The following is a 27,067-nucleotide window of genomic DNA, read 5'->3' on the forward strand; positions in this document are numbered from 1 at the left end:
AAAAGAGTCATCAAGGAAGTGACCTTGGCCTCTTCTCTCTCACCTCCTACAGTTTGAATCTAATTAAACATTTAGTACAACATTAATATAACATTCATTCAGCCTTAGAAATACTGTTATGCCAAGAGAGATAAAGGACTCATCAAAAGAACCTCGAATGGAGACAAAGATGCATAATTCCAACAGTAATGTTCTTGCATGCCACAACATGGAGATTCGCATTTCCAATTCCATCTTGCTTTGAAAAAAAATCATCACACTTAATGTAGTATTGGAAGTTGTGGGTCAGCTTGGCTCAATTGGTAGCATTCTCTCCTGAATCAGGTGGTGATGAGTACAAGTCTCACTCCAAGACTTGATTCTGTCTACACTCCAGTGCAATACTAAGGGCTGTGTTATTGAAGGTTCAGTCCTTCGAAGGAGACATGTTCAAGATGTTCAAGACCCAGTGGTACTATTCAAAGAAGAGAAGGGAGTTCTCCTAATCTCCAAGGCAATTTTCCTCCTTTGACAACCACTACCAAAAACAGATCAACTGATCATTTCACTCAGTGTTTGTGGGATCTTATGGGCTACAAAATGGATGCTGCTTTTAAATACATTAAGTTACTATACTTAAGAAATTCATTGGATGTAAAGTGCTTTCAGATATATCTCAGGAGACATGATAAGGCACTATATACATAAGTTTTACTTTCATGAATTATGCCTGATAATAATCCTTATTTATCCAAACCAACACCTAGTAAACTAGAATCCAATTTATTTAATTGGAGGCAACAGAGTAACCACTCAAAGTAATCTCCATTCACCTGAACTTAATTGCCAGGGTTATTATAGGAGATAGATATGACCACTGCCAAACACATTTTAAGCATTCAATACATAACAACTTGTATATATTTAGCACTTTTAACTTAGTAAAACGCCCCAAGGCAATCACAGGAGTGTTATAAGACATAAATTTGACCCCAAGCAACACGAGACTTTAGGGCAGATGATCAAAGAGGTAGGTTTTAAGGAGCGTCTTAAAAAGGAGGAAAGAGAGGTAGAGATGCGGAGGGGTTTAGGGAGGAAATTCCACAGCTTAGGGCCGAGGCAGCTGAAGGCAAGGCCATCGATGGTGGAGCAACTTTAATCAGGGATGTTCAAAGAGGGCAGAATAGAGGAGCGCAGACATCTCGGAGGGTTGTGGGGTTGCAGGAAATTACAGAGATAGGGAGGGGCAAGGCCATAGAGGGATTTGAAAACAAGGATGAGAATTTTGAAATTGGGGTGTTGCTTAACCGGGAGCCAATGTAGGTCAGCAAGCACTTGGTGTGAGTTAGGACACGGCAGACGAGTTTTGGATGACCTCAAGTTTGCGTAGGGTAGAACATGGGAGGCTATCCAAGAGTGCGTTGGAATAGTCAAGTCTAGAGGTAACAAAGGGTTTCAGCAGCAGATGTGCTGAGGCAGGGGCGGAGACAGGTAATGGGGGTGGAAATAGGTGGTCTTAGTTATGTAACAGATGTGATTGGAAGCTCATTTCCGGGTCAAATATGACACTAAGGTCAATGAAAACAATGAGCTGCACTAGTTTGGTTTCAATTCCCACTGTGGATATCAAAGTACCTGATGGCTAATAGTTTCTTGAGGACAAAAAGTAAAAAAAAACTGCAGATGCTGAAAACAGAAAATGCTGGAAGCACTCAGCAAGTCAGGCAGCATCTGTGGAGAGAACAGACCAGTTAATGTTTCCAGTCTTCAAAACAGCCTCTCTACTGATGCCACATGAACTGCTGAATGCGGCCAACAGCATCTTGGAGAAGACGGATGCAACCCTAAAATCCTCAGAATATTCTGGCAATGACACACCACATTCTTTGGTTGAGCTTAGAATACAGAATTCCAGTAAGATAACGTGATCTTCTTTGAACTGTATTGTTTTTGTACACAATTAGTGAGCTGAAAGCCTCAATCTACTGTACAAGAACAGACCAAGGGCAGTTCAACATATTTCTTGAAGCAAGGAAAATTGTAAGGAAATCAGATTAATGTTACAAAGAATAAGCTTGCAGGCATTTCAATGGGGAGGAAAGAAAGTTCCAATGAAAAAAATTGAATGAAAGTCATGAGTAAAGTTAACAGTTAGCAGAGAAAACACAAACACAAACATACATGCACGCACACCTAATCATTTATTTCCACCCAGTTTTCCCTCTTCCATATAACAATTCAGTTTCACACAAAGGGCTAGAAATCCACCACCGTAAGGATCGATTTAGTTCCATTTTTTGGAGCCAAGATTTTTTGGAGCTAAATAAAATTAGGGCCATTTTGCTAGTTTCGGCAGTGGTGTAATGCCGTCCTTAAAAAAAAATACGGCCCGATTTTTGAGAGACTCATTTTTGTGACGTCACTTGGCATCAAAACCAATGATAACGCCGTTTGAGAGTCTCACCAATAAGGACATTGCTAAATTACGGATTTGAAAAAGCTTGCCTTACCTGGTGGAGTCTGATCGAAATCAGCGCCACCTTGGAAATCTCGCAGGTTAAATTAATCTAGTCCCCAATCTGTCAAGTTCAACCTGACTTTAAGTGAATGATCTTCAAAGCAGAACAGATAATATATGAACATAAACGTCCGTGGAATGGGGCAAAGTTTAGGAGATTTGATTTGAGTTTGCAATTGCACTCCTGCTACTGTATTGAAGCTCAAATTGTACGGCCTCTCACTGTTGAATGACAATCCTGTGCATTATAACTGACAGTTGCAGTTTGATGATAAAAGTTGGGCAGCTTGTAAAAGCCTAACTCTGCTATGTGCAAACTGTCCACATTGCAGTCCTGGATGCACTGTACTCATCATCATCATCATAGGCAGTCCCTTGGGATCGAGGAAGACTTGCTTCCACTCTTAGCATTAGTTCTTAGGTGGCTGTACAGTCCAATACGAGATCCACAGTTTCTGTCACAGGTGGGACAGATAGTTGTTGAGGGAAAGGGTGGGCAGGGAGCCTGGTTTGCTGCACGCTCCTTCCGCTGCCTGCGCTTGATTTCTGCATGCTCTTCGCGACAATACTTGAGGAGCTCAGCGCCCTCGCGTATGCACTTCCTCCACTATGGCCAAGGACTCCCAGATGTCAGTGGGGATGTCGCACTTTATCAGGGAGGCTTTGAGGGTGTCCTTGTAACGTTTCCTCTGCCCGCCTTTGGCTCGTTTGCCATGGACTAGTTCCGAGTAGAGCGCTTGCTTTGGGAGTCTCGTGTCTTGCATGCAAACTCTGTGGCCTGCCCAGCGGAGCTGATCAAGTGTGGTCAATGCTTCAATGCTGGGGATGTTGGCCTGGACGAGGACGCTGATGTTTGTGCGTCTGTCCTCCCAGGGGATTTGCAGGATTTTGCGGAAGCATCACCGGTGGTATTTCTCCAGCGACTTGGTGTCTACTATACATGGTCCACGTCTCTGAGCCATACAGGAGGGCGGGTATTACTACGGCCCTGTAGACCATGAGCTTAGTGACAGTTTTGAGGGACTGATCTTCAAACACTCTTTTCCTCAGGTGGCCAAAGGCTGCACTGGCGCAGTGGAGGCGGTGTTGGATCTCATCATCAATGCCTGCTCTTGTTGATAGGAGGCTCCCGAGATAGGGGAAGTGGTCCACATTGTCTCAGGCAACACCGTGGATTTTGATGTTTTGGGGGGGGGGGGGGGGCCTTGCTGTGCGGCGAGAACAGGCTGGTGTAGGACCTTTGTCTTACTAATGTTTAGCGTAAGGCCCATGCTTTCGTACGCCTCGGTAAATACATCGACTATGTCCTGGAGTTCGGCCTCTGTGTGTGCACAGATGCAGGCGTCATCCGCGTACTGTAGCTCGACGACAGGTTGGTGTGGTCTTGGACCTGGCCTGGAGACGGCAAAGGTTGAACAGCTTCCCACTGGTTCTGTAGTTTAGCTCCATCAAGCGGGGAGCTTATCAACTGTGAGGTGAAGCATGGCAGCGAGGAAGATTGAGAAGAGGGTTGGGGCGATGACGCAGCCCTGCTTGACCCCGTTCCGGACATGAATTGGGTCTGTGATGGATCCGTTGATAAGGATCACGGCTTGCATGTCGTCGTGGAGCAGGCGGAGTATGGTGACGTACTTTTGGGGGCATCCGAAACGGAGGAGGGCACTCCATAGACCCTCGCGGTTGACAGTGTCAAAGGCCTTTGTAAGGTCGCAGAAGGGCATATAGAAGGGCTGGTGTTGTTCCCTGCAGCTGTCGCGCTGCAAAAATCATGTCCGCTGTGCCCCGGAGACGAAATCCGCACTGCGACTCTGGGAGGAGCTCCTTGGCCATGGGGAGAAGATGATTGAGGAGGACTCTAGCGATGACTTTTCCAGTGGTTGATAGCAGGGAGATTCCTCTGTAGTTGCCACAGTCGGACTTGTCCCCTTTTTAAAGATGGTAATGATCACTGTCTCTAAGATCTCCCGGCATGCTCTTCTCCCTCCAGATGAGAGATATGAGGTCGCACCAGTAGTGCCTCTCCGCCATACTTCAGTGCCTCAGCAGGGATCCATCTGCTCCCGTAGCCTTGTTGGTTTTTTAGCTGTCGGATGGCCTTTTCTACCTCATGCAGTGTTGGGGTCTCACTGAAGTGGTGGCGGGTAGCATGCTGCAGAATGGAGTCAAGAACACTTGAGTCAAAGGCAGAGTCTCGGTTGAGGAGATCTTCAAAGTGTTCCTTCCAGCGGGCCCTGACTGCCTCGGTGTCCTTGATGAGTGTTTCCCTGTTCTTGGCCAGGAGTGGGGTGGGGCCTTGGGAATTTGGTCCGTATGTGGCCTTGACTGCGGTGAAAAATCCTCGCACATCATGGCTGTCGGCCAGCTGCCGTATCTCCTGTGCTTTCTCCATCCACCACCTGTTTCTTTAGGTCTCGGGTTTTTTGTTGGACCTTAGCCTTTAGCCGTCTGTAATGCTGCTTTGCTGCTCCAGAGTTGGGTTGCTGTTTAAGGCTCAGAAATGCCCTGCGTTTGCAGTCTATTAGTTCTTGAATCTCCTGATCATTCTCATCAAACCAGTCCTGGTGTTTCCTGGTTGAGTGACCGAGCGTCTCCTTGCAGACACTGGTTATGGAGGCCTGGAGGCAGACCAAGCGCTGTGGGCATTCTGTGTCTCGGGGTCATCAAGGTATGCCAGGTTAGCTCTGAGGCGCTGACTGTAAAGGGCTCTCTTAGCTGGGTCCTCAAGTGCCCCGGCATTGACTTTTTTGCGACACTGCTTCTGCTTCTGCTTTGGGGCTATGTTGATGTCAATGATGGATCTGATTAGGCAGTGGTCCGTCCAGCAGTCGTCAGCTCCCGTCATGGCACGGGTGATGCGCACATCCTTGCGATCCCTGGCTTGGATGATGATATAGTCGAGCAGGTGCCAGTGCTTGGAGCGAGGGTGTTGCCACAATGCCTTGTATTTATCTTTCTGGTGGAACATGGTGTTGGTGATGACAAGTTCATGTTCTAGACATTGTGTCAGGGTAGGGTACCGCTGGAGTTGGCTTTCCCTACCCCCTCTCTGCCAATCACGCCTCCCCAGATGTCAGTGTCCCTGCCGACCCTGGCGTTGAAGTCGCCGAGGAGGATCAGTTTGTCACCCGCGGGGACGCAGTTCAGGGATTTTGAGGTTGGATTAAAAACCCTCTTTGGCCTCATCTGTTGCATCGAGTGTTGGGGCGTAAGCACTGATGATTGTGGCGCACTGGTTCCAGTATAGGGTGAGTCGAAGCATCATGAGGCGTTCATTAGTCCCGCAGGGGGAGTCTTTGAGGCGGTCGACCAGCTCGTTTTTGATGGCAAAGCCGACTCAGTGGAGGTGGCGTTCTGCCTCTGGTTTCCCTTTCCAGAAGGTGGTGTAACCTCCACCTTGTTCCTTGAGCTGGCCTTCCCCTGCCCGCTGGGTCTCGCTTAGGGCTGCGATGTCGATATCAAAGCGTCCAAGTTCCCGGGCAATTATGGCGGTGCGGCGTTCCGATCTGTCGCTGTTGGGGTTTGTCCATGAGGGTCCTGATGTTCCAGGTCCCGAACTTCATGTTAGAGGAGTGGAAGATGCCTGTGCGCGATTTTTTTTAACGTGGGGTGATCGGTGCACACCGGCTACCACAAGGGCTTAGCTGAGTGAGGTCTTGGTCCAGTGGCAAGGAGGTCCAGGACGACTGGAGACCAGGCACTGCTATATGGGCCTAGTTGCCTACGGCGAGGTGTTGGCCGCAGGCTCGGCGTTGGGAGCAACAAACCTGGGGTGGGATTGCCCCAATCCCATTCTTAAGCTGCCCGATGACTCCAATTTCAACGGTGAAGATTAAGGAGAATTTGACAGTAGTGACAGCGGATGTGATGAGTGAGAGGAGAGGGGGGAAGCCGAACCGAGCACCGAGCCGAAGGAGCGATCCTGCCGTCCAGTCGCCGACCCTTACCAGAGTGCCCAGCCACCGAGACCGGGGAGGAGAGGTACTTGCCGGGGGTAGGTGGGAGCCGAGCACCGAGCTGATGTGTCCGGCCGAGGGAGCGATCCTACATGCTGGCGTAGCAACTTTTTTGAAGGATCTCCAGGGTTGTTAAATATAATTGGAAATCAGTGTCCAGTAGAGTCATTGACAGGTCTGCGTACTAAGTTTTCTGTGTGGTTGCATTTTTAAACTGATTAAGGCATGTAACTGTTGTGTTTGACAGCCTGAGGCGTGTAACTCTGCTGATCAGTTTCCAGACCTGCACTAAATCCCAATAACTCCAGTTTGACTACCCCACCCCATTCACCAGCATCTGGGCATGTGCAGAACGGGCGTTATTTTTAAACATGAAAAAATTGATCTCCATCCTTAAAAATGGTGGTATTTTAAACACGATGCCAACATTTTTAAAACTTTTGGCAAAACTTGGGTCTTATTTTTTTGGCGTTATTTCAGCATTAAAAAAAATCGTCCGTTATTCGCAAATAGCGCCAAGAAACAATGCTATTCTTAAATGTGGAATTTCTAGCCCAAAGTTCCTAACCTGAATGTTTTTTATTTACATGGGTGAAGGAGAGGGGAAGGGGGAAAAGAAAATGAAAAAGAGAAGAAAAACTACTAGACTACAGACTTGATGACTTGCTATTTCTGTTCAACAATTAGCTGATAGTTAACCTTCCATACTGTTCTAAACTATGCAGACATCACTGAAGTGCATGATCATGATGGCAGCCTGCTCCATGTAATCAGCTTTTACAACATGGAGCAATCTGCAGAACTGATGGCTCAACCACAAGATCAAATCAAAGCAGTATCATATGAGCAGAATGCAATTAAAGCTAACCTCCATGTTTATGTCAAATAGAGTACTATGGTAACACCTTAACAAAAGGTCTGTAAGAAACATCAGGGTCAAACCTTGACATCACTTCTGCCATGTTTACACCTCCAAATCTGTCCATATATAGCTCAAGTATTTACAAGAATTATACCAGAACTGAGAGGTTAGAACCATCAAGAAGAGAGAAAGCTGAGGGGTGACCTAATAGAAGGGGTTTGATCGGGTAGACATAGACAAGAGGTTTCCAATTGTGTGTGTTGGGGGGGGAATCCAAAACTAGGAGTCATAAATATAAAATAGTCACGAATAAATCCAATAAGGAATTTAAGAGAAACCTCTTTAACCAGAGAGTGGTTTGAATGTGGAACTCGCTACCGCATGAAGTAGTTAAGGCAAATAGCATAGATGCCTTTAACAGAAAGCAAAATAAGTACATGAGGGAGAAGGGGAGAAATGAATAGCAGGTTATACTGATAGGGAGGGTTCCTTAGTAGAGGGGGTGGAGGCTTGTATGGAGCATAAGCACTGGCATACAAAGAGCAAGTTATTATTTAAATGGAGAATGTTTGCAAAGTGCTGCAGTACAGCAGGACCTGGGGGTACTTGTGCATGAAACACAAAAGGTTAGTATGCAGGTACAGCAAGTGATCAGAAAGACCAATGGAATCTTGGCCTTTATTGCAAAGGGGATGGAGTTTAAAAGCAGGAAAGCCTTGCTACAGTTGTACAGGGTATTGGTGAGGCCACACCTGGAATACTGCGTACAGTTTTGGTTTCCATATTTACGAAAGGATATACTTGCTTTGGAGACCGTTCAGAGAAGGTTCACTAGGTTGATTCTGGAGATGAGGGGGTTGACTTATGAGGAAAGGTTGAGGAGGTTGGGCCTCTACTCATTGGAATTCAGGAGACATGATCTTATCGAAATGTATAAGATTATGAGGGGGCTTGACAAGTTGGATGCAGAGAGGATGTTTCCACTAATAGGGGAGACTAGAACTAGGGGGCCGCCCATTTAAAACTGAGATGAGGAGGAATTTCTTCTCTCAGAGGGTTGTAAATCTGTGGAATTCGCTGCCTCAGAGCTGTGGAAGCCGGGACATTGAATAAATTTAAGACAGAGATAGACAGCTTCTTAACCGGTAAGGGAATAAAGGGTTATGGGGAGCGGGCAGGGAAGTGGACCCGAGTCCATGATCGGATCAGCCATGATCGTATTAAATGGCGAAGCAGGCTCAGGGGGCCGAATAGTCTACCCCTGCTCCTATTTCTTATGTTCTTATGGGGCAACTGGCCTGTTTCTGTGGTAGCAACAAGCAGGATTATTGGGGCCATCCCAAAATTGTGCCAAACTGTCCAACCCCTAAACAGGGCTGTTTGCTCGTTAAGGCTACTGCGGACTTTCAGCCAAGTCCAATCATTTTTCTCCAACACTGGCTTACAGTTATCCAAGGTCCGGACTAATAATCCAGAGAACACAAGTTCAAATCCGACCATGGCAGTTTGAGAATTTGAATTCAGTTTTTTTTTAAACTGGAAATAAAAAAAATAAACTGGCATCAGTAAAAGTGACCATGAAGCTTTCAGATTGTTATAAAAACCCACACTGGTTCACTAATGTCCTTTAGGAAAGGAAAGCTGCCAAGCTTACCCGATCTGGCCTATCTGTCGATCTTAGCCCATCTGTTGTCAATAACTCCACTACCATACTAACTTGGTTGACTCTGAACTACTCTGAAATTGCCTAGCAGCCACTCAGTTTATCAAATCACTACGGAAGGTTGCCTATCAATGTTCCCCGTAATTATTTTGGGTGCACGGCCCCTTTAAGGAGCCGTGCAGCCAGTTTATAATACCATGAATGCGTAGTATTTCCTATTTAAAAGCCGGTGAGCCAGTTGCGTGGAAGCTGCAGAGAGATGCGCAGTCACGTGGTTTAAAGGGAACATTATTGTCCACCATAATTTTTTTTAAGGCAACTGGGGATGAGCAAAAAAATTGGCCTTGCCAGAGAAGCCCACATCCCAAGAATGAATATATTATGCATTAGTTCTATATAAACGTCTCCGGTGGCTTAGTCATCTATATCAGATGTGCGTTTTCCAAAAGGATCTTTTGTATTTTTTTTATTCATTCACGGGATGTGGGCATTCCTGGCAAGGCCAACAATAACTGTCCATCCCTAGTTGCCCTCAAGAAGGTGGTGGTGAGCTGCCTTCTTGAATCGCTGTAGTCCATGTGGCGTCAACCTCGTTGGGGTGAGACTGAAGTCACATATAGGCCAGAGCGAGTATGGAGAGCTGGAGATGCTTCCTAGGTCAGCGCAGCGGCCTTGCTCAAGTTTAAAGAGGAACTTGAAAACTATTAACATAACATAACTATTAACTGATATCATAAGATGGGAACACTGGTTGGCTGTTCTGCATCACAGAGCCACAGAGGCTGAAGAGAGGCAGCGGAGAGAAAGAAAAGGGAAGCAATCAAAAAGGAAAGTACGCATAGCTCAAGAATACCAACAACCAGAATTGCTAGATTCTGGAGCACTTTGTCAAACTGCATGCTTCAAGAAGCTTCAGGTTGTCTAACTGCAGTGACAATACAGGCAGAGTGATATATAAAGCTTTTTGGGATGTTATTGCACACTATGGGCCCAAGTTTCCACATGATTTGCGCCTGATTTTTAGGAGCAACTGGTGGAGAAAGGATTATCTTAGAAATCGCAATTCTCCACATTTTTTTTTCTGCAGTTCTAGTCAGTTAGAACAGTTTCACTTTGGAACAGAATTTTTTCTTCAAAAGGGGGCGTGTCCGGCCACTGACGCCTGATTTGAAAGTTTCCACAGTGAAAACGTACTCCAAATTAACTTAGAATGGAGCAAGTGAAGATTTTTATAGAACTGAAAAAACCTTGTCTACACATTAAAAAAATCAGGTGCAGGTTACAAATTAGGCGTCCGGAACAAGGTGGAGGGGTGGGGGGAGGAAGGGAAGTCATTAAATTCTACAATAAATCCTTATTTATACTTATACAAATATTATACAAATAAATCCAACCTGAATAAAAATTTATAAGCAAAGAAAAGATTAAATAAACCATCTTCCTATCTGTGTGAAAGTGCTTCAGCCAGGGAGAATGCTGCAGGAAGCCTTTGAAGCAGCCGTTTGTTCCCGCGGCGGGGGGGGGGGGGGGGGGGGGGGGGGAGGGAGGAGGAGGAGGCAGCCGTTCATTCCCGCGGGGAGGGCGGGGGAGAGGAGAGGAGGCAGCCGTTCGTTCCCGCGGGGGGGGCGGGGGAGAGGAGAGGAGGCAGCCGTTCGTTCCCGCGCGGGCGGGGGGGGGGGAAGCCGTTCCTGACAGCGGGCTGGGGGGGGGGGGCACAACTGCCTCAACTTTGAGGCTTCCTGCAGCCTTCTCACTGCTGCAAGAAGCCTCAGTGCTGATGGCAATGTGCTTTTATTAAAAAATGTTCAAAAATTAAACAGCTACAAAGAACTACAAAAATGGCCGAGTGCCAATGTTTCCTTCACACTGCGCATGTGCAAACGCTCCAACGCGCACGCACAGGGTTGCCGGCAGGAAAAAAAAAACTAATTTAAATGGTACCCGCCCCCTCCCACTTACAAAATCGGCGCGAGCGGTAGGCTCCGCGCCAAGCAGACATGGAGCTGCAGGGCGTACCAGAATCGCACGTTTTTTTTTCCAGCGCGAAAAACGGGCGCCCAGCTCGGAGGGGCGCCCATTTTTTATCATGTGGAAACTTGGGCCCTATATGCTTGCACTAACACGCTGCATTCTACACCCCTTGAATGAATTATCAAGAAAATTAAATCTATTTTCAAAATTAAATCTTAAAGACCATAACATGGATGTATATCACTCAAGATCCATGCAATCAGTGTACAATAGCTTCCAAAAATATGTGCAGAATTTTTTTTGAGAACATAAAAGAAAAATCAGATGTGAAATTTCATTGTTTTACTTCAGGATTTGTTAATCTATTCACAAACAAAATGCAGAAAGTATCACCTAACCTTCTATCATACCTGGGCTTCTGTGGTACATGAAAGATTCTGGAAGTACAATGCTCGACTTTCTTCCTTGATTTGAGGATTGCCTTGATACATTGCTTGATTCATACTCTCCAGTAGTTATGTACATCTTGTGTGCAACTGGATTCAGACCATTAGGAACCATGCGTGGACTATTAGCGTAAAGGTGAAAGGACTTGTTGCCATTTCCTAGAATGGTTTTGTAAATGCTCCGCTTGGAACACTGACTTTGGTTGTAGGTCTACAAATAGATATAAATGTTTATTAACTGAAAATAGCTTTACAAATAATTAAGCATCACTATTTGATCATGGTATTGCTCAAAAAAAGTATCTCTTCCTCCTTCAACGGTTTCTCGAATTCTCTGTTTTTTCCTCCACTTAGAACAGTGTGCTTCGTACCATCATGCAAATATACACTCACCAAAATCAGGTTCTGTTTTCAAAGCTGAAACTATCTGTAGAAAACCTCAGTGTTTTCCTGTAGATAGAATATCCCCATTTTGGTTCAATCCCCCCTTCCCGCCAACAATTCATTTATATCGTTATGGTAAATCTTTCAGCCAACCACATAGGTCAGTTAGGAATTCAGTAAAAATAAATCTACTGTAACAATTGACAACATTACTTTAGAAAGGTTTCCCAGTTCAATCCACAAATAGAAAGTCTAATAAGCAAAAGTAAAAAAACAACTAGGCTTATTCTAAAGACCAAACTAGTTTCTTCATTTCTCCTATTTGCACATCTCATCTTGTAACACGTCCCCTAACTAATGGGGGCTTGACTGATGAGGAAAGGTTGAGTAGGTTGGGCCTCTACTCATTGGAATTCAGAAGAATAAGAGGTGATTTTATCGAAACGTATAAATTATGATTGGCGAAGCAGGCTCGAGGGGCCGTATGGCCTACTCTTGCTGCTATTTCTTATGTTCTTAATCACTGGCTAGTATGCACACAAAATAACAGCCCTACATAAATGTACCTCTACATCGCATGATATATTCTCTTACAAAATCTTTACTGCACACTTAAGCTCCCCTACTTGTGAATTCCACTCATTCTTGCTGCCCTTTCTCTAGACATTTTGAGAGACAGATCACATGCACTGGATAGGCAATTAAATGTTGAACTGGTTAAAGACAGATGAGTGTTAAGAGTTGAATGGATCATTAATCCCTGGCCCAGGACTGCCCTAGTGGAGGAAGAGCATCCAGGAGGTCGCTGAGCACCTCGGATATCGTTGCCAGGGGCATGCAGAAACCAAACACAGACAGCGGAAGGAGCGTGCGGAAAACCAGACTCCCCACCCATCCTTTCCTTCAACCACTGTCTGTCCCACCTGTGACAGAGACTGTAATTCCCGTATTGGACTGTAGTCACTTGAGAACTCACTTTGAGTGGAAGCAAGTTTCCTCGATTTCGAGGGACTGCTTATGATGATGATGGATTAATGTAAACTAAACGGATTTGACTCAAAACGCACCATAGTTCCAAAGGTTGATTCCAATATGATGCACATAAAAACAAAATTGTTGCAATAACCACATACAAAACTACAGTATTAATTTTTTTGCCAATCGTGTGAAAGTAGCTCTTTAGACTCGACTCACCCTTTCTTCTCGTCCCTCTGCAAGGAGGACCACAATCCTGCCCTGGCGCTTCCGGCCAGTTCGACCCATTCTTTGTACCAGGCGAATGGGGCTCTTTTGAGCATCAAAGCAAACAATGAGGTCAACTTCACCAATGTCTAATCCTTCTTCACCAACACATGTAGAAACCAATGCGTTATAACCACCTTCACGAAAGCGCTTCATAACCTGACAGTAGAAAAAAAAGTGGAAATAAGGAATTATTAAAGCAATGTTGTATATCATTACAAAAGAGCATCAAGATGTTCTTTGTCTTCCCAAAGCTAGGCAACAAACTAACTTTTCATAAAATACCACTTTGACCCTGACCAGAAATACACTTTCTTCTTTCACATGGTAGTAGCAAAAACAAATTAAATATCAATATCCTAGTCAGATGTCCAGATCAAAACTTCCAGTGCAACAGTGTGGCTATCTTGTAGGCTATCTGCGAATTTCCTCTGAGGGCAGTGTTCGATGATGTGATCCAGGGTCTGATTCGGAGCTCCACAGTAGCATGATGGAGATGCTTTAATCTTCCATCTATGCAGATGGTGACAGCATCTACCATGACTGGTTCGGAGGTGGCTGTCCACGGTTTGTGAGGAAGGTTTGATCCTTCAGGTTGTACAGTGGGGTCCTGTATAAGGAATCCATTTAGTATGTGCGATTCTTCCAAGCATTCTACCATCGGTCATCAAGGTTAAGGGGAGAAAGCTGACTGTCTAAAATGGCCTTCTAGATTGGAGACGGGGTTGGTGGTAGATTAGTCAAGTCGGCCTGGATCTGCACTTCTTTACTGTTGTATTCTCTGGAGACTGCATATTCGCTGCATAGGTGCGGTGGTGCGATGGTGCAATGTTTGCAAGAAATACACCAAACTATAAATGTGCAGAAAATTTTCATTTTTAACCCATCAATATTTTGATTTCAGCTACTGATTGTGTATGGATATTTTCTGACTGTTCAGCAAGACATTTATGATGCAAGTGCATCTTCAAATCCTTTTGTGCAATTGTGCTAAATATTTTACAATGATTTATGAATAAATTCTAATGAAACCAAAATAGTCACCTTCTGGAATGATAACATTAAAACAAAAAACTGGCACTAGTGAATATGTAATTAAAAAATACTAGTCGGTCTCCTGTGGCACTGCACACAGGCAGTCTTCAAGTGAAGCAGGGTTAGAGGGTGGGGGTTAATTGGGCAAGGATTTGCAGACATAATTCAGTCTCCATTTTAAAGTTATATTTTCTACTTCCATTATAAATTCCTATGCCTACGTTTATACAGGTAATGGAAACTGCCTGCGTAACTTGTCACACAACAATTACATTCCTCCACCAGTGGCAGCGGTATTGCACTTCCAATGGCAGACTCGACTACAACCAGTGAACAAGGGCCTGGTCTGCATTGCCCAGTTTATTCAGTACCAAACTAGGGCCATGATAATAGGATTATACAAAGCTTTTGAGACACCTAATCTGGACTATTGTATACAATTTAGGCCCTCCCCAGCAGAAGGTACAGAGAAGGGCAACAGGATGATTCCCAATCCAAGTACACAGAGTCATGAAGAGATAGACTTTGTGCCTTGCATTTGGATTTGCTGGAAAGGCGTAGACTTAGAAAATCACTGATTCAGGTATTTATTATAAAGGGCATCAATAATGTACAAATAAATTGATTGTTTGAGGTGATGAGGCCAGGTGGAACCAGGGCCACCCATTTAAACTGAAAGCAGCGAGTGAGGCTGGATGTTCAGAAGGTATATTTTTCCTCAGATGGTCATAGTGACGACTGACACCTTGCAAGACGGCATTAGATGAACGCTTGAGATCTTCGTGATTACAGCAGAAAAAAGGAGGACAGATTACAGGTAATAAGTAATGAATTTGGTGCTTGCTTGATTGATTGCCTTCAAGTGATCAGAGTATAATTTTTTAATTTTATTTTTGAATTGGCTACGGATCTCTCAGGAGGTGGGGGTGGAGAGGAAAGAGTAGGATAGATACATGGGGATAAGTCCAACAAAAAAAACTTGGTGAACGCAAATGGATCTGATGACCTCAAGTACATGGCATAACACAAAGTGAATGAGGAAAAACTATGTCCATCATTCAGTGAATTAGGGTAACGGGAGGTCATAAAAAATATTAAAAGAACAAAGGGAGAGATTAGGAGAATATCTTTTAACCACAGAGAGCTGTTGGGACCTGGAATGCCCTGCGAGAAACAGTGGTAGAGGTAGAATCCATAAGAAGTTTTAAAAGTGAGGTAGAAATATATTTGAAAAATAAAAATTTAGATGGCAAGTGGAAAGCTCAGAGCTGACATAGGTGTGATGGGCCAAACGGCCTCCTTCTCGGACTCTAAAATCCAAGGGCAGAGGAGCCAATTTAAATGTCCCAACTAACACGCCAACCATGATTAGCTAATGCATTGAATAAACCTGTTGAGCTAGAGAAACCATGTTTAACTTCAACTGTCCTCATCTCTCGGTTCCTCTGAACTTTTAATGTTCCGTTTAATCTGTTTTCTTTCTCCTCCAAGTTACATTCCTCTTTGATCCCTGTTTGCTTATAGCTTTTTTCAATTTCCACTGGAATTGATCTAGCAATCCATTTGAGACTGTTTATTTAACATATTTTCTTGCGTATATACTTCTCCTGCATACTCAACATTATTGTTTTAAAGGGGTTTCATTTTTGTTTGGTGGAGCTATCTTTCAGCAATATTTCTCAGTTAATTTATTTTAGGTCTTTGTTCAATTTTATGAAGTTTGCCTTAATAAAATAACTTTTTTGACCTGGATTGCCAGATAATTTTAAATGGAATAACACTGCTGGTCCCAAATGTGGTCACTGGTCCTAGAGTTTCATTATGTAACTCATCCTGGTCATTTGTAAGAAACCATTCTAGGTGACTGTTACCATGGGGTTCTTAAATCTGTGGATCAAAAAGCTAGTTCTGATTCTGTTGCTTAACTTTCCAGTTTATATTGGGTTGATTGAAGTCACCTCTCATCATAACAGTGTCTTTATATACCCCAATTTCTCGATCATGCTTACCCACATTATTGCTACACTAACAGTTTTGCATTACGTAATTATTTATATCACTATACAATTTTCTCAGAAGACTTTGAGCATTCATCCATGTTACCTCAAGCTGTTCCTTCTGTGTAAACCCCTTTGTGTTCTTTCCTGAAGAGTGCCCGACAAATGTCATAACTCGCACAAGAGGCTGATGTTTGCTGAGCATCTCAGCAATCTCCTGAACACTGTCCCGGAATGAGGAGAAGATCATAACACGAGTATTTACTCCATCAACCTTTCCTCCAGAAGTATTTGGACCTGAAAAGAAGCCAAAAAGGTGCGCATAATTAACTTAACAGCCAATGAAGAAGCACTGCAAGGAATCATAGGGCTGATACCAATTGACCACTCCTGGAACTCCTAGGGAATGCTGGTTGGAAAATTGCAGGCCCACAGGTTAATTTTATTGTCCATTTAAATTAAAAGAAGGAGAAAAAAAAAAATCAGGGACTGCAGGGACTAATTTCCTCACCAGTGCTCCCCGGGAGCGATGCCCCATGTCAGGAACATGCAATTGGGGGATAAACCCCACCACTTAATGTTTTTACCAATGAATTCCCTTTGAGCCTTGTTAGACAACAAGACTGTATTAAAGTACACATTGTAACAAATTATAATCTAATCTGCAAGACTGTTGCCTACAATGAAAGTGTGTGCTACATTTATACAGCACCATAAAGTAAGTCGTCCAGAATTCAAAGACTATATATGAAATTAATTTCTGCAAGTATACTATTACAGCACCTGAGCCCTTCAAAACCTTTCCACCATCTACAAGGCTCAAGTCAGGAGTTTGAGGGAATACTTATCAGTTACTTGGATGGGTGCGGCCAAAACAACACTAGGTTCGACACCATCTGGGTCAAAGCAGTTTGCTTGATTGCTGCCGCCTTCCAAGTCATACACTATCCCAACTTGGACTTCTATCACCATTCCTTTATTGCTGCTAGGTCAAAATTCTTGGAATTCTCTACCCAACACTGGCATCATGGGAGCAACATCACCAAAAGGACTGCAGTGGTTCAAGGAGCTGGCCCATCACCACTTTCACAAGGCAACAAATGCAACCTTGCCAGCATTACCCAAATCTCAAGAACAAATAATAAACAACTGTCATCAATGTCCACCATCGGTACTTTTGAATTCTACTTCTAAACAAAGTACAATGTATGCTTATATACCGAACAACATTACAACACCATGCAATGATTTCAAATGATAAGATTGCTCTAGAAAAGGTAATATTAATTTGCTGGATATTTCAACTATACAGTTTAGAAATCTATTAAAATGAAAATATTACTTTAATGTGAAAATTGAGAAAAGGTTATACAGAGGTTCTTAGGTTTACTTCACAAACCAGTACCAATGTCCAGATGCACATTACCTCCAGATTTGTCCCAGGACTGGAAGTGGCCCACTACAACTTCTTCAAGCTTTTGTAGTTTGGGGTGACTGTAGATTAATTGTTTTCTGTTTTCAGACCCTGAAATAAAACATTTTATGAAGGCTGCAATATATAAAAAGGCACAAAAGCTTCATAATAAGGAATGGTGTAATAATTAGGTTACATCACAAATGAAGAAAACCTCCTGTCTGGCAAAATGAAGGTATTCCTTATGAATGGAAATGCGGAGATAATCTACTGTTCCTCATTATATATTCTATAAACAGAATAAATGAAGAGGTAAATTGAACTTAATTCATTCTAATTTGGTTATAATGGAGAGTATAATCCATCATGACCAGACTGAAGCCACTAATACATTGCATTATACGACAGGAGTCAACTCTTCTGTTTCCAGCTGGGACTTGCCACAAGCCTGAAAACATCCTTTTCTGAGAATTCAGCACCAAATTGTTTCAGAAGTAAATCAGACAGCTAATAAATGTATAGATCCACTAGTCCCTGGAACAAAGTTCCGAGTAAGCTGCCAAATCTACCACCCAGTTTATGGAAAAAAACACTGCTCTAATAAGACACAGTAGCCTGTAAATATAGAGCAAACAGATGGTTCTAGGCATACTGCCAATTTTTCCAGAAGCTCTGTAAAGTCAGTCCATGACAAGCTGGATTTGTTCTTTCTACCTGTGTACAAGTTTCTCGCATCCCAACAGTCAGAGCATGATAAATGCAGCTATCACAAAGGCAAATACATGTTTTAACTTTGCTGGACATCACATTTTGTACGCTGAATATTTAACATTTTCTGCCAAATCTGATCCTCAGCATCTTCGAAATTCAATGGTTACAAACAGCAATACCAATCAAATGAATGTATACAAAAGAACAATCCCAGTTTCATAAGCAGCCAATCTAGCCAGGATCATTGCTTTGCAGTCCTCATCATTTCCACCTCCTTTACAGTGCACATTCCTAGACAAAAAAATATTTCAACATGTGGTGGACATAGGAACAGGAGGCCAATCAACCCGTTGAGCCTGTTCCGCCATTCAGTTAAATCATGACTGATCTGTACCTCAACTCCATTTACCCGCCTTGGTTCTGTAGCTCTTAATATCGTTGCCTAACAAAATCCATCAATCTTAGCTTTGAAATTTTCAATTGACCTAGCCGCAAAAGCTTTTTGCAGAAGAGTTTTCCAGATTTCCACTACCCTTTTTGTGAAGCGGTGCTTCCTGACATCACCACTGAATTACCTAGCTCAAATTTTAAGGTTATGCCTGCTTGTTCTGGATTCCCCCACCAGAGGAAATAGTTTCTCTCTATCTATCCCATCAAATCCTTTAATTATTTTAAACACCTCAATTAGATCACCCCTTAATCTGTTACTAGTCTTTGCAACCAGTCTACATAATTTAACCCTTTTGGCCACTGTATCATTCTCGTGAATCTGCGCTGCATCCTCTGCATGGTCAATATATCCTTCCTGATGCATGATGCCCAGAATTGAACACAGTACTCCAGATGGGGTCTAACCAGAGCTTCATATAACAAAGGGCTCAATTTTCCCCAAGCCCATTTTCTGGCATATTGGCAAAGTTTCCCCAATGTATAATTCGAATTTGGTGCCGCGCAGTGTGTCCAGTCACCTCAGAGGGTGGAGCCTGCTATCTGCGCTGAAAAACGATGCCACACCTTCTGCGCTTGCACGGGACAAAAAATTTACATTTGACATTATTGCAATGGACACGCATGCGCAGTACAGCTCCAAGTTGGCAATCGGCCATTTTAAAGAGCCAGTTGTGCGTGTGAAAATATTGAGTGCTGTGTGAGAGCATTGGAATAAAAATCGCAGCTGCAGCAGTACAAGATGCAACGCCGTGCAAGGACCAAGAATTTCTTACAGGAAGAAGTGGAGGCACTAGTTACTGTGATTGAGAACAGATGGCAGGAGCTGGACACCAGCAGAGGTCACATAAAAGTTCCACCCAAAGAAATAAAGAAATACTGGAACCAAGTTGCAGAAGACTACTGTGCAATGGTAAGCACCACGAAATCTGGAGGCCAGTGTAAAAAGAAGTGGAAGGACCTTGGTCAAGTAGTTAGTGCAAGTAATATTTTCATTTATTCAATGCAATTGTAAATGTGACCATCTGTATGTCCCACCCAGCAGAAAGACACCCTCTTTAAAAAAAATTAGGTTTTCATCTTTGCAGAGCAAGGTGGCACATAATAAAAGAGAAAGAACTCAAATAAGAGGAGGCCTGGCAAATCTGCAGCCACTGACACCCTTAGAAGAGAGGGTCACTGCTTTGATGGGTCCTGCCTGGAGAAAAGCAATCACCACTGCACAAGCTGGGCCCACACTCGAGGGAGAGGGCAAGTCCTGCAAATTCATCGTGGTCCTTCAAATCAGCCTGCTGCCTGGCCTGCGATGTGTGAACCTACTCATGCCAGCCACCCACCCTGCCCCCTCCTCTGCTGCTAACCATTTGTCTGTGTTCTGTTATATTTTGCAGAACTTGAGGCCAACCCTGACGATGCAGAAGATTCAGACATGGACAAGCCTGAAGAGGAGAACATTTTCCAATCCAACTCTCCAGACCAAGAACATTGGGGTGAGGGGGAGGGGATGGAGCTGGATGAAGCTCCCATTGTTGTACTGACTTTGGAGGAGGTACCGCTCATTGAGATGACAGCCCCTTTCACGGCGAGCGCTGGTGGGACATTACATGGGTTCACACCTTCCAAGGTCGCGGGTCCCAGCGAGGCACACCCGTAGGGAGGAGGGGAAGGAGAACTCGACTGCGCTCTCCTGAGGTGCAGGATCTAACAGATGTGGTTCAGATGATGTCATTGAGTGCGGAGAGCATTGACCGTACCCGATCACTCCTGGACGCCATCAGTGGGGTGGGTGATGAGGTAGCGGGAATGTCGGGAGAAGTAACAGCAATGACACGAGAAATGGGCACGATGTCCAGGACCATCAGTGAGGGAATAGTGGCCATGAGGGAGGGAATGTCAGAGGTAGTGCAAACCACATCACTGACCATGAGGAGGGGAATATTGCAGGTAGTTCACAGTTTTGCTCAACCTGAGGAAGGGAATGTTACAGGCCATTGAGACACTGTCAGGGCGCATGCGGGACGGCATGTTGGAGTTAGCTGCTGCAATAAGGGTACACGGCCAAACCCCATGCCCAATGACAGAATCAACTATCATTCCAATCCCCATACCAGCCTCTGAAGAGTCCAAAGCCGGGCCCTCCAACTTTCAGCTGACTCCACCGCCGCCCCCGCCCCCAATAGGTGCGCAGTACCGAGATCTTAGAAAGAATAAGCTTGGTTCCAAGCCCAGAAACACTGCGCCATCGCCTGCAGGCAAGGATGGTGGAGAGTCCAAGACCAAGCGCAGCGGGCGGTGTTAGAATAAGGTGGAGGAGAGATGGATGGGTGCAGAAATCCCGGTTTCTTCTTCCCGTGGGCGTTCGATAAAATGAGGAGAAAAGATGCGCACTTACCTTTTGCTCGAACGCTCAGAGATCCCAGTCCTGAGGCCTCCTCTTCTTGCACAAGGGGAGCACGTTCATGTTGGGATGTCCGTGGGAGTCACGTGGGCCTGTTCACCCAATCACGGTAAAGTATTTTCTCATTCATAGTAATAGGAGTATCGCAAGTCTGAAACTCCTATTACTATGAATAAGAAACACCCCAAACACTACATAAAACATTTTTAAAAATCACCTCACATAAATACATTATAGAAATTAAAGTTGATAGAAATGTTAGAAAAAATACATATTTGCCAGGTCTAAAAAAAAAAGTTTTAATTATGGTTTAAAATAAAATTACCTGAGTGGGCAGGGTTTTTAACATAAATATGTATTTTTAAATGTTATTTATTTTTTATATATTTTTGATATGTTTTTAAACTCTTACGCTGGTAAAAGTAGGCTATGCCCCTGCTTTTACCAGGTGCAAGAATTTTAAGGACATTCGTAGGGCAAGAAATGGGCAAATAGCCCAATCTCTGCTGTGGGAATGTCCTTCTCCCTGAGATGTGGCCATCTGTCAAGCCAGATACGTGACAGATCGAAAAAGCTGATAGAAAACTGGCTTTTCCGTTGCCTTCCCGGGTCCATACACACTCCATGCGGACCTGGGGAGGCTGGAATTTCAGGGCCGTTGTTACTGTTCTCAAATGAAAAGTTTTTTGTAAGTTATGTAAATTTACAAGTTTAAAAGTTTGTGAGTGATCTTAAAGTAAAGTTTGATACAAGAATAATTTTATTCAAGTTATGAACAAAAGAACAGTTTGTTAAACTTTTGAATAAAAGATATTTTACATTAAAACTGAATCATGTTCCATTAACACATTACGGAACAGCGTCAAACAGTAAACATGGTCCATGTGGAATAGTTGTCGCTGAATCCTCAGGCAGCAGTAAAGCGTTCACGGATGAGCTGCTGGCGCAAGGCTCGAGCAATCGTTAAAGGGGCACGATGGCCTGCCCTCTGCCATCGTACCCCAGCCTCAGGCACTTGCATGGCTTCCTCATCCTCCTCCTCCTGCTCGTCATCTGCATCTTCCACATCATGATTATCAGCCACTCTCACCGCAGGTGGGCATTCCTCTACCAGCTGCTGCTGCCTCATGATGGCAAAGTTATGCAGCATGCAGCACACAACAGTGAACTGACCGACAATCTCAGGGGAGTACAGCAGATAGCCTCCAGAATGGTCCAGGCATCGGAAACGCTGTTTCAAGATGCCAATGGTCCTCTCTATGATGCTGCGCGTCGCAATGTGCAACATATTGTATTCACGGTCAGCTTCCGTCCGGCTTACGCATAGGGGTGTCATGAGTCAGGTGGTGAGGCTATACCCTTTGCCTCCCAGTAGCCAGCTCTGCCCTTCTGGCTGCTGCTGCTGAAACATGGCAGATATAAGGCTGTCGCATAGCATGAACGCATCATGGGTGCTCCCAGGGTATCTTGCATCGACTGACATGATATGATGCATGTAGTCATAAACGAGCTGTACATTAATGGAGCGGAAGCCTTTTCTGTTCCTGTACATCTTGGAATCCTCCAAAAAAGGTGCCCGCAAGGCAATGTGGAAAGCTAGCAATCCTGGAGAAGCCCTCAACCCCGTCATGGATTGCTTGGGCAGTCATAGGGAACTTTATGAAGTCATTCCTCTGCGCAGTGCAGCCGTCACCTGGTAAATGCAGACATGTTGAGAGATGGAGCACACATCCCAAGCTTGAAACGAGCCGGAGGCATAGAATGAAAGTGCAGCTGTAACCTTCACTTCAACTGACAAAGCAGTCCTCCTGATGCTTCTAGGTTGCAGGTCTGCTTTGACCAATTCACAGATCTGTGTTACAACTTCTTTGCAGAAACGCAGCCTTCTGACAGTCTGCATCACTCAGGTGGAGTACGAATGCCTGACTCAATATACCTGAGGAGGGCAAGGCCTCCTGCCCAGCACCCTACGGGCTCTGATGTTCCTGATGTGATGACGTCAAAACAATGGTCTTCAATGTAGCACCATAATGCAGAAGGCTCGCACAAGATATGGCATTGTCAGTATTGCCACCATACTTAAATTTAACCTTTGAAAGAAGCTCAAAATGGCAAGAAAGCAGGCAGGACAGGTTCGCAGTTCTCTCTCCCCAAGGTCTGTATGGATGGAGCACACCCAAGGTCTTATGACTTCTCCCCTCGCCCCCTTCACTAATTGCAGTCTTGACTTCTCCCCTTCTCTCTTTCTCCCCTTCTCTCTCCTCCCCACCCCCCCCACTCCCACTCATTGCAGTCCTCCACCACCCCCACCCCCCCAAAGCTGGTTTTCTAGCCAAGCCCAGATTCTGCCGGCCAAAGCTACAACCCTCCAGCCCTGCTTCAAGATGTTCGGCGGTGGCGTGAGTGAGTAAAAAAAAAAAAAGAGAAAACTTCTGAAATCCAACAAATTTACATTTACTATATTGACAGGTAAAAAAATGGAACTTTATTATTGATTTTGACAGTATTCTTGACTTCCTCCAAAATCTTCGATTTAAAAACAATGGCGTCTTTCAGCGCCAATTTATCAAATGTGCGCTGGTTTTTCAGGAGTGGCCAGATACGCCAACCTAGGAGGAAAAAATGTTGGCCAAACTGCGAAAAATTATACAAACCGGCACAGACATGAGGGAACGTTTAAAAAAAAAATCTAGCCTAGAAAAATCGTAACTAAGTCAGTTACACTGGGACAGATCAAAGGGGGAAACTTGGAAAAAAATAAATATGCCAAAAAGAGGCGTACGCCAAAAAAAACGCCGCAAATAACCGGGGAAAATTGAGCCCTATATAATGTTTTTTTTTTAAAAAAGAGATAAAATAGAATAATGGGCTCAATTTTTCCCAATTATCTGGGCCTTTTATTTTGGCGTGCAGTTTTTTGGGGGATAAAATCTCCACGTTTCCCCAATTTCTGTGCCAGCGTAATTCACTTGGGTATGATTTTTTTTTAAACCTCATTTGGGGGGCAATCTGTCACCCGCGCCAATTCTGGCCATTTAAGCAAGTTTGACCAACTTACAATTTTTCTTAAGACGACACATGTGACCGCTCTGAAAAACCTTCTGGGCAGTTAACAAAATCAGCGCAGGTAAGAATATCAACGCAGAAGATACAGTTCCACGGCCAGGATAGCAGCGGCAGAGAGGGAGAGAGAGGTGGGAGAGGAGGCCTTTTGGCCTGGGCGAAAAGCAGCACCGGCTCCGGGGGGAGGGGAGACCTTTTGGCCTGGGCTAGGAGCGGCACCAGGTACTGGCAGATTGGGGGAGGGGGGAAGATATAGACTTTTGGCACAAATACTCTAATATTTTCATGTTGGTAAGCTGCTGCTTTAAATAGCTGCAATGTGCAAAGTTCTTGTGCAGGTTGCAGTGAGCTGGCCAGAATGTATATGTTTCACTTTCCAGCCTCAGCCCGCAGTGTGTCCCTCAGTACCCTGGCAACTCGACGTTTTGGCGCACATTTTAGGCTCCACCCACAGAGCTTAAGGACAATGTGCACCGGACCACATTCACAAGTTAAAATGGGGAAACTTTCAACTTTTTTTGGTGTAGTCGGACCCCCAAAAGATCTTCAAATACGCCAAAAAACGGCATTTGGGAAAATTGAGCCCTATGAGACTGAACAAACTTAAAAAAAAAATGATCCCTACTTCAGGTTGATCTTACCCAGATGCTAGAACAGCCCTGGATTTTTATGCTGATGTCTACTGATATTTCTATATTCCACATTCTGTCCAGTCAGGTGTCCACACACAGTCAACTCAGTCATAAGGTTGTAGATTTAAGCCCCACTCCAAGTACTAGAACACATGATCTAGGCTGACACTTCAGTGCAGTAATGAGGGAGTACTTCAATGATGATAGAGCCATATTTTGGATGACATGTTAAGCCAAGTCAGATGCTCAGGTGAGCATGGCATTATTGGAAGAAAAGCAGTGAGTTCTCCTGGTGTCCTCACATTGGTCATTCATCTAATTTGCTGTTTTTGGGAGCTTGCCATGTGCAAATTCACTAATATTTGCCGGCACGATAACAGTGACTACACTTTGAAAATTATGCAATGGCAATGAAGTGCTTTGGGTCAACCTTGGGTCGTACAGGGTGCAATATAAATGCAAGTTTTTTCATTCCTTGCTTCCCCTCGTTCAACAATCCTAAGATTTCCCCTAAAGTAGCTGCCAGTGCATTCCAGCGATGACTATTGATACACCTTTTCCACATATTGAAAGAGACTCCATTTGATCCTGTGCATTATTACAATACATAGTGGATATACATTAAAACAAAAATTAGAGCAAGATTAATAAACTATATAAAGGAGTAAATATAAAACATTATAGGTACCTATTTGTGAACTGAAGAGACTGCTTCCACTCGAGAACATGGCTTTCAGCTGCTCATACATCTTCATGAAATCAGTGTTCCTGCGGAGCTCATTTCGTACTCGTGTCATCCCTGCACAAAAGTATTAAATAACTGTTTCCTTTGCTAAAGAGTTTTTAAATGTACTAGTTATTTCAGACATATGAAGTACTTAATAAATACAAAGAATAAAAGTCCTTACTGTAAAAAAAAGTATTTACTTATAAAATGCACTACATCTAAAACCTCTGTTCAAGAGAGCTGACGTAATAGCACAAAACTAGAACACAAATTAAATTTTATATTGGTCGTAATATTATCATATCTCAGGAATGAGTAAAGTTTACAGCTAAGCTTCATAAACAGAACACAGAGGATAGGATTGGCTCATCGATCTACTGGTTCATAGAAATGTGCAATCTGCCCCATCATGAACCCGACCAAATGTATGCAATGTACCATATGAAAGTTGAGAATAATCATTCCCTACCTCTCTCTTCCCTCTCCCGCAAAGGTTAAGCAAATTTCCTAAATATATCCATCACTATTTCATTACTATTCAATCCTGGTCAATTGCTTTTATGGATAACACCTCTTTAGTTCCTAAACTACCATGTTCCAAGGAATATTTAATTATCTCGGTGTATATTTTCTCCATACCCTTCAATCAGTTGACGTACAGATATTTATCCAATTTTAAAAAAATGTTAAGTTATTCAACAGAGCTTTTTGCTACAAGTCTATTCAATATTGTCCACCAGTCTACTGGATTCATAACACAGAAATTGAGGAACATCATAAGAAAGCGATAAACATAGAAACATAGAAAATAGGTGCAGGAGTAGGCCTTTCGGCCCTTCGAGCCTGCACCATCATTCAATAAGATCATGGCTGATCATTCCCTCAGTACTCCTTTCCCACTTTCTCTCCATACCCCTTGATCCCTTTAGCCACAAGGGCCATATCTAACTCCCTCCTGAATATATCCAATGAACTGGCATCAACAACTCTCTGCGGCAGGGAATTCCACAGGTTAACAACTCTCTGAGTGAAGAAGTTCCTCCTCATCTTAGTCCTAAATGGCCTACTCCTTATCCTAAGATTATGTCCCCTGGTTCTGGACTTCCCCAACATCGGGAACATTCTTCCCACATCTAACCTGTCCAGTCCCGTCAGAATCTTATATGTTTCTACGAGATCCCCTCTCATCCTTCTAAACTCAAATGTATAAAGGCCCAGTTGATCCAGTCTCTCTTCATATGTCAGTCTAGCCATCCTTGGAATCAGTCTGGTGAACCTTCGCTGCACTCCCTCAATAGCAAGAACGTCCTTCCTCAGATTAGGAGACCAAAACTGAACACAATATTCCAGGTAAGGCTTCACCAAGGCCCTGTACAACTGCAGTAAGACCTCCCTGCTCTTATACTCAAATCCCCTAGTTTGAAGGCCAACATACAATTTGCCTTCTGTACCTGCATGCCAATTTTCAATGTCTGATGAACCATGACACCCAGGTCTCATAGCACATCCCCTTTTCCTAATCTGCCACCATTCAGATAATATTCTGCCTTCGTGTTTTTGCCACCAAAGTGGATAAACCTCAAATTTATCCACATTATACTGCATCTGCCATGCATTTGCCCACT

The 27,067-nt window shown here is 43.9% G+C and overlaps 1 protein-coding gene across 3 annotated transcripts in view; it reads right to left on the reverse strand.

Moving 5' to 3' along the window:
* fancm (FA complementation group M) overlaps positions 1-27,067 on the reverse strand; it is a 175,910-nt gene that overhangs the window by 55,515 nt on the left and 93,328 nt on the right. For all 3 annotated transcript variants that reach the window (XM_070879411.1, XM_070879410.1, XM_070879412.1), the window contains exons 7-11: positions 25,404-25,514; positions 17,477-17,575; positions 16,157-16,347; positions 12,971-13,177; positions 11,357-11,603 (exon numbers count right to left, since the gene is read on the reverse strand). In XM_070879411.1, coding sequence (XP_070735512.1) covers positions 11,357-11,603; positions 12,971-13,177; positions 16,157-16,347; positions 17,477-17,575; positions 25,404-25,514 — 855 coding nt within the window. The remainder of the gene's footprint in view (positions 1-11,356; positions 11,604-12,970; positions 13,178-16,156; positions 16,348-17,476; positions 17,576-25,403; positions 25,515-27,067) is intronic.

The sequence above is a fragment of the Pristiophorus japonicus genome, chromosome 4 (assembly GCF_044704955.1).
Source record: "Pristiophorus japonicus isolate sPriJap1 chromosome 4, sPriJap1.hap1, whole genome shotgun sequence".
NCBI lineage: Eukaryota > Metazoa > Chordata > Chondrichthyes > Pristiophoridae > Pristiophorus > Pristiophorus japonicus.